This window comes from Neofelis nebulosa, chromosome X (assembly GCF_028018385.1).
Source record: "Neofelis nebulosa isolate mNeoNeb1 chromosome X, mNeoNeb1.pri, whole genome shotgun sequence".
In the NCBI taxonomy this organism is placed as follows: domain Eukaryota; kingdom Metazoa; phylum Chordata; class Mammalia; order Carnivora; family Felidae; genus Neofelis; species Neofelis nebulosa.
Genome location: NC_080800.1, coordinates 120,488,427 through 120,508,637, shown reverse-complemented (window position 1 = coordinate 120,508,637; position 20,211 = coordinate 120,488,427). Strand labels below are relative to the sequence as shown.

The window sequence follows — 20,211 nt, the reverse complement described above, 5'->3', positions numbered from 1 at the left end:
GACACTATGCTCTTGATTGGGTCACTTTCTCCTGGATCTTCAAGCTCTTCATGACATGATGATTCCCAGTTTTCAGTTGTATATTTCCGCTTTGAGGAAAATCTCCACACTTAATGATCCACTTCCGGGTCGGTCACAGATGACTACTAACCAATTAATTGATTATCTGAACACATGTTTCCATTTGGTACGAGATTAAAATTAGCTATAGTGGCTTCGGATATTTAGAGGAAGGAGATGATATCAGGTTAACAGTCAACATCCTATCTCTGTAATGAACTCAAAAATGGCCAAGCCCCCACCCCCACCCCCAAACCATCAGCTGTTTGAATTATCTTCTCCTAAACCAATCCTTTCCTGGAGATATTGTCTCTTAGCTCACTGCCGGTCTCAAATACTACCCCATCCATAATTCTTGGTATTTTCGCCATCCACATGGATAATGCTTCAAGCACCCTACAATTTCATTTGACTTCCTCTTCCTGAACGTTCTTGTTTTGCACCTCATCTCACCTCCCTACTCCCATGGGTATACACTAAACCGTATCATAATCAAAGAGGTAACCACTCCACAATTTCAGTTTCGAACATCTCATTCTGTCTACTGTGTTCTATATTTGCAGCTCTTTTCTTCCAGCACCCCGACTCCAATTATCTTCTCCCCACCGAGACTCATTGCCCTTAGTAACTTTTCACTCATTTCCACCTAGCTTAAATTCCACAGTCCATCAATATGATAGACATTAATATACTTTCCCTCTACTTCTGGAAACCCAGAAAAATTTCCACTCTATACCTCTTGAAGTTAGGTAAGACCCTTAATGCTGTGAAGCAATTGTAATAAATTTCTATTTCACTCCTTCCCTCACTGTCATAGAAACCTATTTTCTCCTTTATCCTTCCAAGTCAGGTATCCAACACTTTCTTCTCAACCCTTACTCCCAGCTGATGACAGTGCTTGGAAAAAAAAAAAAGAGAGGGGAGAGAGAGAGACAGATAAAGAAAGCTCAGAAAAGAACCCTACATGCTATAACAATACTTATTAGATACCTTCCTGTAAATATACACATATGCTATGCCTTTCTTCCTGTCAACATTGACACATTGTCCGTACTCCTCTCTACTCAACTGCTCACCTTTTACCCGAGACCCTAACTTAGAAAATAACATCGCTCTTTCAATTACCTCCTCTTTCCGGAATCGTTTTGATTTCCTTCTCTGCTGGATTTTTCCCGTCAGCACACACACATGCTACAATGTCCCCTATCATCTTAAAAACGCTTCAACCCAGGGGCGCCTGGGTGGCTCAGTCGGTTGGGCGTCCGACTTCGGCTCAGGTCATGATCTCACGGTCCGTGAGTTCGAGCCCCGCGTCAGGCTCTGGGCTGACGGCCCGGAGCCCGGAGCCTGCTTCCGATTCTGTGTCTCCCTCTCTCTCTGCCCCTCCCCCGTTCATGCTCTGTCTCTCTCTGTCTCAAAAATAAATAAACGTTAAAAAAAAAATTTAAAAAAAAACGCTTCAACCCTACATCTACTTGTGCCTACAGCCTTTCTTCTCCATTCCTCTTAACCCCAAAGTTCTTCAGATGGCTCGCCTACACTTGAGACCTCCGATTCCTCTCCTTCCGTATTTTGTTGGATCCATTCCAATCAGAACATCAACCCTAACATTACACCAGTTGGTCAACTGCTTTCACCGTGTCTTCACTTTGCTCCCATGACACCATGATATCGTAGCATTCCTTTTATGGTTATCTGAAAACAATTATTCCTGGTTTTTTTAAGGGGACGATAGTGGTGGCAGACAGACTCTAAGAAGGCCCCCAGTGATCCCGCCTCTCGATATTCATGTCCTTAGCTCATCTTCTCCCTTTGAGTGTGGGTGGAATTTGTGGCTTGCTTTCGGCCAGTAAGAGTATGGGAAAGGTGATAGGCCGTCACTTCCATGGTTATGTTGTTATACAAGATTATAACTTCCATCTCGCTAGCAGACTCGGTCTTTATCTTCCCCCCAGGTCTGTTTTTCACACACGTTTCCCCATGACAGCACCATCTTTCACATTTCTCGGGCCCCAGACTCGGAGCTGTCATGAACTGTCTCACATCCCACATCCAGTCGATTAGGAAAAACATATTTCGTATACCTTCAGAATATCCATAATTTAATCATTTCCTGCACTTCTTCCACAGATTCTATACTAAACCGAGCTGCCACTATTTTTCATCTTAATTATTCTAGTAACATCCTAAATACTATCCCTCTTTTGATTCTTGTTCCTTATGGTATATCCTAAACACAGCAGCCAGAGTACTCTTTCTAAAACTAAGAAGATCCTAACATTCCTCCACATAAACCCTTCCAGTGTCCCTTCATCTCACTCAGAAAAAAACAAAGCCCTTACCATGTCTACAAGGCCTTCCAAAATCTAGATTTGTTATCTCTTCCACAACTCAACTCCTTACTGTGTTTCAGAAACAGTGGTGTCCCTGATGTTATGCAAACGTTTCAGAAACTTCTCTTTTGTGACTATTGCCTTTGCCCTATGCCTGGGGATGCCACTTCTCCACCTATCTGTATGACATACTCTCTTGCCTCCTTTAAGTCTTGTTCAAATGCCAGTTCCTCAGTAAAGTTGGCCCTGGCCACCCCACTTAAAATTGTCCTATATGTTGTCATAGTCTCATCCCCTGGATGCACGCGTCCCCCGTCAAACTTGTTTCGCCGTCATTAGAATATTTGTGTGTTTTATGAGCTTATTGAACTATTAACAGAAATGAAATTTATCACTTGAAGGTATTCGTGAAGTGGTTATTGAATTTGCCTTCTGCATACTGAAGTGAGTGTTTGCCATAATGCCTAATTTCATCAGACATATGACGAATATATTCATCACCAGTGAGATATACACACTGTGCTTTAGTATCGTGCATAATCAAGACTTTTTGCAATACATCACTCACCTACGTCGACTTGGCCTTTTGCTATTCACACGTTTTCGTTATGCTAATGTGGGACAATATAACACAGGAATGCAGTGTAACAAACTCCAGAGAAGGTTATGGCTTGGCAAGGTGAGAGAAACTAACCTGATATCTACCCTCCCTCAAAGTACCAATTCATGTGTAAGGCAGTGTATAATAACACCAGAGTAGGGGGCAGGAGGCTTGGACTTCATTTCTAACTCATGCCACTATTTTTCTGTGTTATTTAGGCCCGTGGTTCTGAATCCGGGCCCATCTTGCCCCCCAAGGGAACATTTGGCAATGTCTGGAGACATTTTTCACAGTTATGACTAGGGATTTGTTACTGGGATTGAACGAATAGAGGCCAGAGACACTGCTTAACATTCCACCACGTGCAGGACACCTCCACCCCCACGACAAGGAATTACCAGCTCAAAATTTCAATAGTGCCAAGACTGAACCAAATTCTAAATTAAGTAAATCGCTTTATTTCTTTGAGTGTTGTTTTCTCATCTGTAAAATATTTTTTAATGAGACTTTTTTTTTATTTTTTTTAATGTTTTTGAGAGAGACACAGAGAGAGAGAGAGAGAGAGAGAGAGCGTGCACAAGCGGGGGAGGGGCAGAGAGAGAGGGAGACAGAGGATCGAGGAGGGCTCTGCACCAAGAGCGGAGAGCCCGATGCAGGGCTGAAACTCACAAACTGAGATCATGACCTGAGCTGAAGTCAGACGCTTAACCAACTGAGCCACTCAGTCGTCCCTCATGTGTAAAATATTTTAATCACGTCTCAAAGAGTATCCACCGATAAGCTCAAAATAATAAACTGCACTCATGGAGGATTATAAAGTCATTCCGTACCGTTCAAAACAATTTAGAAAAAGCGTTCACTTTCACACCCATTTCAGAAGAATCTGAGGCAAAGACAGGGTAAGTGACTTGCTTGAGAAAATCTGACAAAGGTATGGAGTGTTGGTCTCTGGGCTTCCCCGGTCATCTGGATTGTCAACCTCAACACACAGCTTCCAAGAGACAGTGTGACATTGTAAGCAACGCCTGACTGGAAATATTTGCTGAAGTTCTGGTCACAAACTACAACAAAACCTGCTTTCATTCTTTTATCTGTAGATGGAGGGTGAAATTTTTCTCCTCATTTTTGGGTTGCCTTCAGAATCCTCAGGCACTTGAGTTCATCTATCGTCCATTTGATTTTCTTCTGTGTTGCTAACTCAAGTATTTCTCCATAAATTCCAAGCCGCCATTATCATTAAATAATTGATGGCATAGGTCTACCTTTTCAGCTTTACAGATCAATATCGAAAGTTTCATGCCCCCTGGAGGTCTCTTAAGGAAAATAATAGCGTTGTGCAGCATATTTTATTATTCTAGTGCTGACCTGATTAATCTCTTATTAAGGAATTCCCATTAACCTGGGAATTGTGGTCATTTTAAAAAGTACTTCAAGAAGAATAATCCCAGATACACTGGCTCTTCACACTATACTATCAGAAGCTTGGTAAAGAAGCAATTTACAATGCTTAGCTGTTCAACATGTTTACACCGTTTATATATATGCTGCTGTTGTGAGAAACGGGGGAAAAGGTGTTCGAAGTCTACCATAACCAGGTACCCAACTTGCTCTAATGGCTTCATGGGAAGCACAGATTAGCAATTATCATCTCTATATTGGAGTTGAATTACACTTCTCAAAACTGAGCGTTCCTGAGCTAGCTGCGTCAGATATTTCATTTCAATGTGAAAACCATCCCTACTTCTCTTCCGTTTTGTTTTAGTGAAAGTTAATTTGAGACGTTGTGAAAAGAAAAGGCAGAAACCTGCTTGTAAGTTTCAACACCTTTAATGAGTGAGCAAAGCCGATTTCGTATCAAGTAGGCACCTAGTTAGACAAATGGCAGACAAGGTCATGCATCTGAGAAGGGTGATTTTAAGTCTAGTTTCGGTATCTCATCTTGAAAGGAGGACAGGTAGTCCACTGAAGGGACAGCTTGTCGGACTAACAGAGAGAAGTTATTCTAAGCCCCGGTTATACCTGGGAAAGACACGTTTGCCTGAAGAGAAAATAGGAGAAACTTCACTGTGTTAATGTCAAAGATTACTCCAATGTCAAAGGTTACTCCCAATTAAGAAGTAATTAACTAACTTCAAAATTCTGTTTTTCTTTGCACAGGAAGCACGGACTTAGACTAAAAAGGGGAGGCATATTGCTCGAATGCTTTAAAGGCTTGCAAGGCATAGGAGCAGCAATGCGTTCAGCCAAACGTTGTAAGCATCTCGATTTAAGGGGCAAGGAGTTGAAATGAAAATAGCAAATATGTGACTAGCAACCCACAGAGCATAAAGGTGTACATCTGCTAATATCTCACGATTGTTTCCTGTGAATTAGTCAACAATACTTTTTGGGTCTGTCCCCAGGCCTCAGGGCTTCTAAAACATTACTTCATCCCAACTATGTAACACCAGCCACAACCACAAAAACAATCTGTGTCGGTGACAGGAAACACTGTAGAGATAATAATGCCAAAATCGATTAACGATTCCTTAATCAAAAGAATTAAATGGAAGTTTAATGAAACCTAAAAGAGAAACAGAGCAGATTCATCATTCACTGAAATTGATTATCATTATGGAACATAAAACCAGCACATACATTCTGAACATCAAGTAAACTTCAGTTTGGCCATCAAAATCATCTACTCTGAGAAATGCTTCCTAATCTGCCAGAGACAAATGAACAGATCAACATCCCATGTGTTTATTTCCTTCAGATGGAGGTGATAATATCACAAAACATTCTAGGTTCATACTACATAAAGATCTAATCCGCCTAAGAATAATCATCTGTCAGCGACTATGTTGCTGAAAATTTCACGTGGGATCCAGATATTCCATACCTTTCTAAATGAAGTAAACATACTGAAAATTTCTGGAACTGGAATCAATGTATACTTTTGATTTGTGCTGGGGAAGTATCACGGATCCTAATAGAGTTGTGCAGGGTCCCCATAGTTCTGCATTTTCCCAGGACAGGACAAGTCATTGACTCTTTTCTCTATATTGTCGTCCCTAGCAATTACACTCTCGCCCCATAGCTTCAACTACCACTACTCTTAACGGCGCGTCTGTCATTCCATCCCACACGGATCATGCGTGTTTCGTGGCTCTGCTATCTAATGTGGTCATCGCTACACCGTCAGATCGACATAGCCCCGGCAAATGACTCACATGAGAAAACTCAGCAAAGGAAAATAGAAGGCTGGTCTCCTGAGTCACCAATCAAGTGGACTGTCAGCCTTATGATACTGCTTCTAAGAGGCGATGGGACACTGTAAGAAAATGACTGGCTGCTGTGTGTTGCTTAGGTTTTAGTCATGAACTAGACCAAGACCTGTTTTTCCTATTTTATCTGTAGAGCCTAGGGGAAGCTTCCCTCCACAAATTTATATTGACTTCAGAGAATTCATGCACCAGAATTCATCACACAATCCATTTGATATCTTTTCCATGTATCTGACTCAAATGTTTCTCTATGGATCCCAAGCCATAGTAAATATGCCTAGTTCTGCTGTTAACTTTGAAGCTAATCCCCCTGCCCTCTGATTTGTGATACACACATGCCCACGTCTAACAGGGGAAAGTAACCATATCAAGATCAGTTCTTTTATTGGGTGCTTACCTTGCACTAGGTAATCCTGTGAGTATTATGATTACCAACATACAGATAGGAAAACCAATCTCCAGAGCTACCGTATCATTTCTCCAAAGTTATACAGAGAGTGGCTGAGTCACAATTCAGAACCTAGTCTCCTGCCACCATGCTACAGAAGGCAATGAGTCTTGGTGAGCGTTTTGATAATCTACTCATTGGAATCTCTGTCAGCAGCAGGCCTGCTTGAACTTCCTCATGTCGCAGTTTTCAATTAGACAGAAACGGGTTTAAATCTCAAGTCTCATTACCTAGTCCCACAACTTTGATCAAAACACTGCCAGCCATAATTTTCTCCCCTGTGAACTGACATACGAATACTTATCTCACAGCACTGGGGTGAGAATGAAGTCAGAAAATTATGATAAAGAACCAAGTGTCATGCCTAGAATATGCTCCATGATAGGCCGCTCTTAGGATTCGTGTTCCCCACCTTTGTTCCCCTGCTCCCTCAGCTTCCCCCTTGTCCTAGCAGTATACTTATCTCTTACGTACTCTATGAAACCTGCCCGAAGGCGGGAACTGGATTAGCAACCAGTTTCTCAAGCACCCAGTCTTCTGCTTGGCACTCGGTACATTTTGACACGATTTTCCTCCCAGCTGCCGTAGAACGCTTTGGCTGGATGTGAAGACCCTATACCTGGATTTGTTCCAAATTTCAGGCTAGACCCACCCTTCCAGGCAGGGGTCGGCCTCCCAGTCTTTGAGCTAATGGAACTTTTAGTGTTGCGCAACACTGACAGCTCCAAATAGTCCCTTCCGGGAGGAATTTCCCGACAAGTTATAGCCCCTGAAACCCAGTACAGAAAGACAGGTCCCTCTAGGGTCAGGCCGATTTCTCCATGAGGAAACCCTCAAGCAGAGCAGCGAGGGCACGAGAGGAGTAATGAGAGATTGCAGAGGCTGGACACTCTCGGGTACAGCTTTCTGAGCTGAACGTGAAAAGCCTGAAGGACATCAGGCGAAAATCCCATCATGGAAAAAGAAGGTCAAAGCCTATGGCTTGTCAAATGAGACAAGCCACCTTGCCCTTTGAGAACTAGCACAGAGGTACTATTAAGCACGCTAGCTCATTTGGAAGGTCACTCCTAGGGAATATAAACAAAAATGCTAGCAAATGAATACGTAGTAGAGGCATTCATAACCTTCGATGTGTAAAGATGATTCAGAAAGCTATTTTAATGGAATCAGTCAGTAAATGAAAACGTACTTTTCATTCTAAAAGTGAGGGAGAGCTTTGATCAATCCCACGCTAACAATGTAATGATATTGATAGGTACCGATGCCAAGAACATTGAATCAAAATGTTCACTTTTTCAAAGACCATCTCCTGGGATATGACTTTTTGACACCTAATTTGACCTTCTGAGTGTACAAATTGAGCAAGTGTTGTCTTACGGGTGTTTTATAAGAAAATAAATGTCTTTTTTTTTGTTCCTGAAGTAACATGAGGAATGATGTAATAAACGGGTTTAAAGAGGTGATTGTGAAAATGGTTATATGAAAAGAATTCTTTCCAAGTTTTTCAAAGGTGAGGATAGTTGCGGCAGACAGACTCTGAGATAGCCCTCGGTGATCCCAACTTCTGATGGTCATGTCCTTATGTACTCTTCTCCCTTTGAGTGTGGATGTGCTTTTAACCAACGTGGTTAAATAAGGCTTGCTTTTAAGCAACAGAGTATGGCAAAGGTGATAGAATGTCACTTCCACGGTTATGTTGCATAAGATTATAGCTTCCAGGGGCTCCTGGGTGGCTCAGTCGGTTGGGTGTTCGACTTCGGCTCAGGTCGTGATCTCGCCATTCAGAGTTCGAGCCCCTCGTCGGGCTCTGCGCTCACAGCTCGGAGCCTGGAGCCCGCTTCAGATTCTGTGTCTCCCTCTCTCTCTGCCCCTCCCCTGCTCTCTCTCTCCCTTTCAAAAATAAACATTAGAAAATTTTTGAAAACAAAAGATGATAACGTCCATCTCGCTAGTAGACTCTTTAGTAAAGCCCACTACAAAGTTGTGAGCTGCTCCCATGGCAAGGAACTAAAGTCCCTCTCCAGCTACCATCGTGGAAGCCACCGAGACTGAAGTCCCAAGCCCGAAAGGAATTGATTAAATCTTACCAATAACCCCAGAATTGGTATTAGAAGTGGACCCTTCCCCCTTTGAGCCTCAGATGACACCCCAGTCCTGGCCAATCATCTCCAGTGCAGCCTCATGTGAAATCCCGAAGCAGAGGAACCCCCAGCTAAATTGTGCCAGGGCTTATGACCCACAGAAACTGTGAGACGATAAGTAAATGCTCGTCATTTTGAGTTGCTAAGTTTGTGGCAGCATTATGCAGCAACAGCATAATAGCGATTAATTGCAATTGCCTTTTAGTAAGTGTCCGTTATACACCAAGCTACCTATGTGGTACACATGTAGGTAGGTAGGTAGGTAGGTAGTATATTTTCTATTTCGAAACATAGCATTTATGAGCATAATGGCAATAAAATTAATAAACCAGCCAGTGATTTTAAATACTCTTTCTTTTCTGTGGAATTATTTACACATATTTTCTGACTCTACTTTTATTTCAGCACTCCACTCCCCATTTTAAGTCGATATACCTCCGGTCTGAATTAGCATGATACTGTTATAAAGACAAAAACTTTTTCTGACAAAGCATGGGGCCCGTTACAAATAAAATAGATAAGAGAGCTAGAAGTTAGGTCCAGAGAAAATATACAGATGGAAACATGAAGAGAAAAGATAGGGATTACAGAAGTGACCAGAAGAGACATAAGGAACATGAAAAGAAAATGAGAAAGAATGGGGGAGAAGCAATATTTACAGAAATATTAGTAGAGAACTTTCCAAGCCTAATGTACTGCATCAAACCAGTTTCGAGAAGCACTCTGAACCCCAAGCAGGATTAACAACAAAGATCACGACTAGATACATCTCAATGACACTACCGAGAACCAAAGACAGGAAGGAAAGCCGAAAACATAAGTAGGAAAAAGACACAGGACCATCAGTGGAGGAACAATAAGATTGACAGCTAAGTCCCTCCACATGAATGAAACCAAACAGAAGTGGAATTCTGGTTTTATGCTGCCAACAAAAGCAACCACCGACTTAGAATTCTGTATCTAGTTAACCCGTCCTTCAAACGTAAAGATCGACTGGCAGGGCATGTGCACCAAACTGAGAGGATTCGCTTCCAGCAGAGCCTATGTTAAAGGACAAAGAGAGCTTTTTATGAAAAAAGAAAATCATCTCAGTCATAAATAAGAAAATGGAGGAAAGCCTGAAAAGCAATGGAAAATGCATATGCATCTAAATAAATATTGACCGTACAGAAGCAATAATAAATTCCTGTGGGGTTTAAAATAGAGAGAGGAGAATACAGGGCACCTGGGTGGCTCAGTCAGTTAAGCATCCAACTCCTGATTTTGGCTCGGGCCATGATCTCGCAGTTTGTGAGATCGAGCCCCACGTCGGGCTCTGCGCTGACAGCACAGAACCTGCTTGAGATTCTCTCTCTCTCTCTCTCTCTCTCTCTCTCTCTCTGCCCTTCTCGCACTCATTCTCTCTCTCTCTCTCTCAAAATAAATAAATACTTTAAAAATAAAATATGTAGAGAACAAAAAGACACGAACATAAGAGCACAAATGACAGAAAGGGATAAATGTGGGAAAAAAACGTTCACAGCAACATTGTGGGTAGTAACAAAAGCTGGGAAGCAACCCAATCTCTCATAACAAGAGAACGGATAACTAAATTATGCTGAGGTCACATGATGACTCAACAGAGAAGTGAGAAAATGAATAAGCGACAGCTTTCTACATCAGCATAAAGAAATCCCAGAAACCTAAGAATGACTGAAAGATCTAAGGTGACGACTACAGGCAGTATGACACCATTTTCACAAAGATTAAAAAACTGAACAATATACTGTTTACAGATGCTTATAAATATAGTGGAAGTATTAAAAAAAAAAAAAGCAAGGGAAAGGTAAAAGTAAATTTGAGGAAGTGTTTGCCAGTTCCTGGGGGACGCAGGGACGCAGGGCAGATGACAGGAAAACAAAGGTAGCTACGGTAGCAATGGGAATGTTCTAATTCCTAAGTTGGTGGGTAAGTTTCTAAGTTTTCATTTTATCACTAGGCTTCGTATCATACTTAACCTATTCTTTGGTATGTACCAGTGGTCTTTGGGATGTTGGAGACAAATATCTAGTGAGGACAGGACTCAAATCTTTGAAGACATTTAAAAACTTAGCCTGGGAAACGATGTTTCCTATTGCAAATGATAGCGCTTTGAAAAGACGACACAATTTGAATTGTTAGCTCAAAGTCTTTGCATGTTTGAGCGCATAACGTGTTCCCTAACATAAACGCAAGGAACAGTGTCAAGCAAGGTCAACGAGGAAACTTAATGAAATGAAAATGGGTACTGTTCGAAGAATCATGGTATTCTGTGCAAATGTCTAAACTTCTATGTTTTAAGGATGCTTTTGCATTAAAGGTCAGAGAAAAAGACGCTATGACTTCATATTACTCATTAGAGGCTTTTATTTTTTTTTAATGTGACTCAAAGATACTGAATCCTTGGTATGTTTTTTTTTAAGTGAGTGAAAACACAAGTTTTAGGTGTAAAAGGGATCGTATGAGACAGCTTCAGGGGTACAGAAAAGCAAAGGAAAAAGAAACGAAAAAGAAAGAAAAAGAAAAAGAAAAATAACATAACATTAAAAAATACACAAACATAAAGCAACATAAAACCAAATGAACATAAACATCAAAAATGAACATTAAAATAAAGAGAAACAAAAAGAGAGAAAAAATTAAAGTCGTACTCCTGAATGTTTCGACAGAGTGGTTTCATCCCTTTAGAATCCTAGAGCAAGTAATTCAGTATTTTCAACAAATCGGCTTGTATTTATTTATTCTGATCCTAGCACTTGCTGCTGGTCGTAATCTTTTATTAATCTTTTAATGTGAAACAGCTTGTTATAAAGGTACTGGCATCTTTGTTTTTCTCCACCATAATTGGGATTAATCCATTTCATCTTTTCATATTCCAGACAGATTTTCTTATTAATTTCCTGATATTCTTTTGAGTCTGGAGAGAGGTGCTTCCTTTTGAGATCCAGCTTAGTAAATATTTGAGATAGACTTAGCATCTTGGCATGCAAGGCCTGATATTCGTCATATTCCGCTCTAAATTCCTGCGCGTAGTGCTGCCGCTGCTCCAAAGACACTACAGTGACGTAGTGAGCCAAATAATCGGGGCATCCAGATGCTGACCAAGTTTCACCGGAAGCGGTGCAAACTTCTTCAACTTCGTCATTAGGGTTTGGCTGCGCACTTTCTCCTTGCCGGTCCGGATCTGTCTTCTGTTTCTCCATCATCTCAGTATCGTGCTCTTGCTTCTCTGCTTTGTGCTCTCTAAATTTATATTTGGACTTCTTGCAGGACATCGTGTGCATTTCCTTCTTAAGCTTTAGATACTTTCTTTGAACAGAGGTTGGGGGCAATGTTTCCAGGGTAGTATGTCTTCCCGGCTGCCTCAGAAAGGTTTTCCCATTTCGACTAAAACTGTCAACGCCTGGATCTTGAGTGCCAGGGCCTCCTGAAAAGCTACTAGAATTGCTGCTGGCACATGCAGGCTGAGGAGGATTTGGAAGGGGAAGGTGGGTTGGGGGCGGTGGAGGAGGGAGAGCATTGGCAGTAGCTCCAGCAGGTTGCGAGAGGCCTACAGGAGGCTCTGCCCCGGTGTTACCGGAATGACTACTTGAGAGTGACTGTGTTGCAGTTGTCACGTGAGATATTCGAACCTTTTTCCTTGATAAGTTGAGATGAGCTAAGTTGGAAAACTCATCCTCCAATGTTTTAGCTGTACCAGAACCTCCAGAAGATGCTCTGCAATTGGTGGCAGAAGCATGCTGAACTCTGTCTGCTTTTCTGGAGAGCACCAACTCCAATGACTGCCTGTCTAGCTCACTATACCCAGGCCAGTCTTTGTGGACCTCTTTAAAAACGTAATCCTTTAAGGTATACGAAAAATTCTGAGGATTCAAATTGGCTACCTGCTGCAGAATTTCCCCGAGGGTGTTCTCGTCATCTTTGGTGATGCCGTCTTTCTGAAGCCGAAGAAGCAGTTCCGATTTCTTGTAGGCCTTCAGGGCCAGTAAGTGAATCACCCTATCCCTATATGGCCTCATGTGGACTCTGTTGACGACTCTTGACTTTCGAATCGTATATGCAGGGTTAATGGGAGCTGTTCTTTTTCTCTCAGGCACTGGATCTGGAACGCTGCGTGGTGCTCTCCGAATCGGCACTCTTTTCTCTCTCTGTAGTTTTCTGTTGTTTTTCCACTTGCTGGCGGATCCCTCCTCCGCTTGGGGCCTTGTCGCTTGTGTCATCTGATAATAGACGGTTGTGTCACCTGCCATCCTCTTATCTTCCGTCGAGTCCAGGCGACTGAGCGGTGAGGGGCCGTAGATGGAGCTCCTTTGTTGGCTCTGGTCTCCATAGCTGTCATCACCCGCATTTGACCACAGAAAGTTGCACCTGTATTCTCCGGTGGGTGAATCGTTTGGGGGAGCTTTGATAAGCTCTTCCAGTCCTTCAAACTGAAGAGAAGTTTGAGGGGGTGCTGTATTCTCGTAGTTCTGATAAGAGGCAAGTGCCTGACTGGTGGGTCTGGTAGGCTGCAGAGGAAACACGGCGACATCGTCCTGCCTCGGCTCTAGGCCATTTACCTCCTCTACCGCCACTCCTGCTTCCTGGTGTACCACTTGCCCCAGCACTCTGCCTCCGTGGCCTGCCATATAGTCATATCTGCGAAGATCAAAGTGTGAACAGTCATATACTTTAAAAAGCGAGAATTCTCTTTGGCAAAACTTGTATTGCTTATTGCGATCGGTTCTAAAAACCGCAATTCTAAAAGATTAACCACTTTGACAGTAAATGCTATCTAACGTAAACAAATAGAAATAGAGAGAAATTAAAAAAATACGAGATTTCCCCCGACGGAGCCAACGCACGGAGTGCCCGATTGAGATGGAAGCTGGAGAGGTAAGGCTAGTTATAAAGATCTCATCTCTTTCCAGTGTTCTCCCTTTCACATTTTAGTTTGTCTTTAGGAGGAACTGTTAACCCTCACTGGAAAGTACCAGATTATTCTCTGAACTCAGCACAGAAAACTCATTTCCTCCCAGTAAATCCAATATCAAGTGGAGGTACTCGGTGAGGGGATTAATGGGTGGTACAAGCAGGCAGTCCTCCTGGCATTTACTCCGACGTGTAAGTGGCTGTTGAGTCCTTCTTGGGACTGGAGCCTGGCCTAAATCAACGGGGACTCCCGTCGGATAGCCAGAGATAGCATTTTGCAATAATAGTGTATAAAAGGCAAAATCTTAGAGTCACCTGTTTCTCTTTCTCAACCTCCCCTAACCATTACCAAAGAGTGGAAGGAGTTTCCATCTGCTTAGGTGGCCACTTGGTCCATTACTCTGTCTCTTTGCACTCCTCCCCTAGAAGATGTGCAGCAAACCACAGGATGGTCCAGGTAAAATTGCCCATGCGGAAAAAAACTCTTGCAGCCAGGCATTCTAGAGACGCACAGTTTAATCACGGAACATACACGGCTTGTGGGAAATCATCCCAACCAGTTTCACCCCAAAACATATTAGGCACGGTTCTCCCTCCTTACCCCCTTCCCACTGCCAGTCCATCTTATTGTCAGATTTGCCTACCCTACCTGATGGCATCACTCTACACTTCATCACTCATCTAGAAAAAGCTGAGCATCATCTTCTATCACTCCCTCAAAGATACTTTTCATCCATTTCCCTCCAAAACACCTAGTCAGCCGCCAAATTCCCCATTCATCCAACAGATAGTTAGTGAGGATCTATCATGTGAAGTTAGTGTTCTAGATGCTTGGGGATGTTGCAATGACCAAAAACCCCTTCCCTCATGATGCCTACATTCTTGTCAAGTTTTTCTGCACATCTCAAATCCACCCCTTCTTCTCTCATACTGTAGCCACTGTCCTTATTTAGGCCAAGAACATCCTTGCCAATATTATGTGCACTTCCTAAGTTGCCATCTTGCCTCTAATCTTTTCTTGTTCTCAACCATCTTCCAAATGATCAACAATCATTCCAATCAACTTTCCTTTAAAACAAGTGATGGTTCCCATTACTTAAAGAATAAAATCAATGCCAAGATGATCAACATCATGAATCATCACTAATTATCAGGAAAAACCACAATGACATATCACCTCACACCTGGTAGAATGGCTCTGATCGAAAAGACAAGAAATAACAAGTGTTGGTAAGGATGTGAAGAAAGGGGAATGCTTGTGTACTGTCGATGGAAATGTAAATTGGTGCAGCCACTATGAAACACAATGTGGAGGTTCCTCGATCGATTAAAAACAGGCACCAAGGGGCGCCTTGGTGGCTCAGTCAGTTAAGCGTCTGACTCTTGATTTCGGCTCAGGCCATGATCTCACGGTTTGTGGGACTGAGCCCCACGTCGGCCTCAGCACTGACAGTGCGGGGCTTGCTTGGGTTCTCTCTCTCCCTCTCTCTCTCTGCCCCTCCCCTGTTCACACACACATGCACATGTGCTCTCTGTCTCAAAATAAATAAATAACCTTTAAAAATAGAAATGCTATATTAGCAAGCAATCCCACTTCTGGGTATATATTCAAACAAAATGAAAATGAGACCTCAAAGAGATATCTCTACACCCATTTCAGCATTATTCACAATAGCCAAGACATGGGAAAAAGTGTCCATCAATGGATGAATGGATAAAGAAAATGTGATATATGTGTATTCAACCATGAGAAAGAACATTCTGCAGTTTGTGATGTGGATGGACCTTATGACATGGAGGGCATTACGCTAAGTGAAATAAGTCAGACAGAGAAAGACAAATACCATATGATATCACTTATATGTGGAAGCCGAAAGAGCCAAACTCATAGAAACAGGCTAGAATGGTAGTTACCATGAAGGGTAGGGGAAAAAAGGGAGATATAGGTCAAAGATACAAACTTCCAGTTATAAAATGAGTAAGTTCTCAGGATCTAATGGGATCATAGCAATTATAGTCAATACTGTATTACATAATTGAAAATTGCTAAGCGAATAGATGTTTTTTTTAAGTTTATTTATTTTGAGAGAGAGAGAGAATGAGGGAGGGAGGGAGTGAGGGGGGTGAAGAGAGAGAGAGAGAGAGAGAGAGAGAGAGAGAGAGAGAGAGAGAATCCCACGCAGGCTCCTTGCTGACAGTGCAGAGCCGGATGCAGGGCTGGAACTCACGAACCGTGAGGTCATGACCTGAGCTGAAACCAAGAGTCAGATGCTTAACCAACTGAGCCACCCAGGCACCCTTGAGTGAATAGATCTTAAATGTTCTCCCCACCTAAAAGCAATGGCAATTAGATGTCATGATGCAGGTATTAGCTAATGCAACGTCGGTAATTCTTTTGCAACATATAAATGTATCAAACCAACATGCAGCCTACCTTAAATTGACACAACGTTAGATGTCAGTTATTTCTCAATAAAGCAGGAAAGAAGGAGACAAAATTAAACCACTTTGGTATGGTTTACGGGACCCTTCTTATTCTGTCTCCAATCTACCTCGGTGCTTGTACTATGTATCTAAATGCTACATCCGTCTGTTCACTCTTCTCTGATTATGCCCCCAAGCTTGTGCCTATAGTAGCCTTTCACTTGATTTCCTTCTGTCACTAATGTTCTCCCCCCCCCCATCTTTGCTTGCATTGTTCCTTTACTCTATTCCTTTCCTTGAATGACCATTCTGTCTAAAATAATAATATATGCACATGCCCGCTCCAGTGTTCTCTTTCTACTCTCTCTTCTTTATAGAATATATACTACGTAAAATTATGTTACGTATAACTGTTTAATAGAAGTCACCCTTACCAGGATATGAGCTTCATGAGGGCTTGAATTCTATCAGTCTTTTGCACTGCTGTGTCTCCAGTGCCTAGAACAGTGCCTGGCACACATAGTAAGTACTCAGTACATATTGGTTGATCAAATGAATACACCGAAGCCCTCTACTTTTAAATCTCACTCGTGTTGGGTTCAGCCAGTTGAATTTCTACTCAACCTTAAAAACCTAGCTCCAATGTCACATCACAGGAGATTTTCCTCTATGCAAAATGAGTATGTCCCTTTATTACAACCCTAGAACACTCTGTCTCACCTCTATGAAAAACACCACAAACTGTATCACAAACTGTATCACTTGTGTGCCTGTCGCCTCCACTAGACTCTGACCTCTGCAAGTCTGGCAACTATGCTTTACTCAAATTTGCATGATGCTTCCTTTTTGTCCCCAGTACCTCACTCCAGAAGTAGCAGGTGTCTAGCAGAAGGCACTCTCTCCATGTTTGTCAAAAGAATGAATAACAGTATGTTTGCATTTCTCCCAGCAAAGATAGATTACTGTCACATCAAGAAGTTATACTAAGTCTGTTAACGTCAGAGAAATGTTCTGTTCTCCTTTAAGATTTTTTTCATGGTCCTGTTAACTTCACAGTATATTTGTATTTTGAAAAGTCAAATCACTGCTGCAGAGAGAATGGAAAATAGTTCCTCAGAAAACCAATGAACTGCTGAAATACATTCAGCAGTACAGCGTTCTAATGTATGCACAAATGCTTTGTTTGATTCTTCCTGGAGACCTCTAGTAGACACAGAAAGAGATAATATATCCTTCAGTATCTTTAAGTCTGCAGCCTTTGGGAGAACAAATAAAATAACGACAACAGCCCGACCCAGCAGAAATAACGACAACAAAATATTCCTTAACATAAGACTGGGAAGTGGGGCACATCATGACAAAAAGTACATGGTATCGACAGACATAAAAGAAGACTCGAAAACATGAAGAATTCATTCTTTCTGAAAAGAAAACTGAATACCGTAAGAATGCCAAGTAATATTAAGTTACGACACGCATTTAGTACAATTACGGAGACAACTTGAGCAGGATTTTTTTCTTTAAATCTGTCAAAACTATTCTAAATTCAACTGTAAGAAAATCTAAAAGAATTTCACAGAGGAGAGTAAGAACGGGGCGTTAACCCTACCTGAGATTATAACATAAGGATAGAGTAGTTAAAAGAGGGACTAGCCTAAGAAGAGATGAAAAATAAATGATAATGAACAGATACCTGAGACACAGAGCCCAGGAATTGGCAGACGATTTAAAAGACCATCAGTGATCAACGTAGAAAAAGCTAGATTCCATGAACGTTGCTGAAGACAAATTGTCAACATGTTAATAAAAATATAAAACTGGGATCTCCCTTCATACTATATTCATATTATAGAACGAATTCCAGATTTATTGAAGAATTAAAATATGAAGCCATAAAGCAACAAAAGACTTGAAACTTTAGAGTAATGGCAATAATCACGTAGAAAAATATGAGCATAATTTATTACATACAAAATAATCATCACATAAACAACACTCACATTTTATCTCAAGCCCCAAAATTGGTATCAAAGTAAGGAAGGCTTGAAGACTGATGCTAGATATCTCTGTCTGGAGACACGCAGGACAATTTGTTTGCATGGGCATAAAGAAAAAGTTAATCGATCAAATTATTGAATACTATCCTAACTTTCTGATTAAGGAGGTAGCAATAATAAATTATGTTCCAACAAAATTGAACTTCTTTTGTACGTTGTCTAGCCTGCCATGTTGTTACTACCACGGAATAGACGTTGATTTCCCAAGGCACTATGCGACCGGGTGGGAATAACAAATAAAATGACCACCCAACTAATATATTTTGAAAGGTCATCGGACAATCGCTGTCCCATTTTGTCAAGCTACTCATAAATCTACCCAAGTTCTCTAGCAAATGCGGAAGCGGTTAAAATGACAAAACATCATTAATCCATCTCAAAGTAATATACAGTTGACCCTTGAACAACACAGGGGTTAGGAGTTCCAACCCTCTGCGCAATGAAAAATCCACATATAACTTTGGGCTTCCCCAAACATTAACTACTAATAGCCTATTATTGACGGGAAGCCTTACCAATAACAGAAATAGTCGATTAACACACATTTTGTACATTACATGTAGTATACACTGTGTTCTTAAAGTGAGCTAGAAAAAAGAAAGTGTTATTAAGAAAATCATAAGGAAGGGGCGCCTGGGTGGCGCAGTCGGTTGAGCGTCCGACTTCAGCCAGGTCACGATCTCGCGGTCCGTGGGTTCGAGCCCCGCGTCGGGCTCTGGGCTGATGGCTCGGAGCCTGGAGCCTGTTTCCGATTCTGTGTCTCCCTCTCTCTCTGCCCCTCCCCCGTTCATGCTCTGTCTCTCTCTGTCCCAAAAATAAATAAAAAACGTTGAAAAAAAAAAAAAAAAAAAAGAAAATCATAAGGAAGAGAAAACACATTTACAGTACTGTATGTATGTACATGTGTATATATACACATACATATACACACACACACACATATACATTATGTGTGTGTATATACATACATGTATGTGTGTATATATATATATATATATATATATATATATGCCACACAAGTGCAGCTACACAGCTCAAACCTGTGTTGTTTAAGGGCCAACTGCACTGATTTCTTATTACACTTTGATGGTACTTCAAAACCTGCCTTTGACCACTGCTACTCAAACCAATGAGCCCACCGAACCACAACCTCTGGACAGTCCTGTGTGAGAGAGCAGGAGGTATGGGGAGCTGTGCCTGTTCATTTACACCAGGCGTCCGGCATCTCACGGATACCCACTCTATAGCCATCTTCTGGCTTTGTAGTAAACTTTGAATCATTCTTACTAGTGGCCAAACCTCTTGAGGTCTGGCCTAGTTTAGAACTCATCCCATTTCTCACCTATCAATTGTTTTTGGTCATCATCCAAAGTACAAGCTCCAAGAGAGCTCTACTTCCTTCTCCGTGTGTCTTCACACTTCTCTGAATTTCTGTCGCGAGGTATCTATCCACATCCCTACCCTTCTAGAACTCTGACATCATAGCTAGCAATCTCCTCAATATTCTCTCCCTCTAACCCTAAAGCGAAACTCCGTTTTCCCCCAAGGACGCTACTTTATCTACAGTCCTTTCAAAATAAGCCAACTTAGGGGCGCCTGGGTGGCGCAGTCGGTTAAGCGTCCGACTTCAGCCAGGTCACGATCTCGCGGTCCGTGAGTTCGAGCCCCGCGTCAGGCTCTGGGCTGATGGCTCGGAGCCTGGAGCCTGTTTCCGATTCTGTGTGTCTCCCTCTCTCTCTGCCCCTTCCCCGTTCATGCTCTGTCTCTCTCTGTCCCAAAAATAAATAAAAAACGTTGAAAAAAAAATTTAAAAAAAAAAAAAACAAAATAAGCCAACTTGTTTCCTCTGACTCTTTGACCTCAGGGTTGACCCATATATGCCAAAGGCATATATAGTAATATATACGCTAACAGCATTAATGGCCTTGACAGGCAATATTTCCACTAAAATT

General features: G+C 41.8%; 1 protein-coding gene across 1 annotated transcript; it reads right to left on the bottom strand.

Annotated features, from left to right (window-relative positions):
• Positions 1 to 11,216: 11,216 nt before the first annotated feature.
• Positions 11,217 to 19,714, bottom strand: LOC131502685 (RNA polymerase II elongation factor ELL2-like). The gene is made up of 2 exons (XM_058713578.1): positions 19,602 to 19,714; positions 11,217 to 13,505 (listed from the first exon to the last, which is right to left on the bottom strand). The coding sequence occupies exon 2, from the start codon at positions 13,493 to 13,495 to the stop codon at positions 11,606 to 11,608; it is 1,890 nt and encodes a 629-aa protein (XP_058569561.1). The 5' UTR covers positions 13,496 to 13,505; positions 19,602 to 19,714; the 3' UTR covers positions 11,217 to 11,605.
• Between the last annotated feature and the right edge of the window lie 497 nt (positions 19,715 to 20,211).

Coding starts and splice junctions, on each gene's coding strand:
- LOC131502685 (XM_058713578.1), bottom strand. CDS start 13,495: ATGGCAGGCCACGGAGGCAGAGTGCTGGGGCAAGTGGTACACCAGGAA.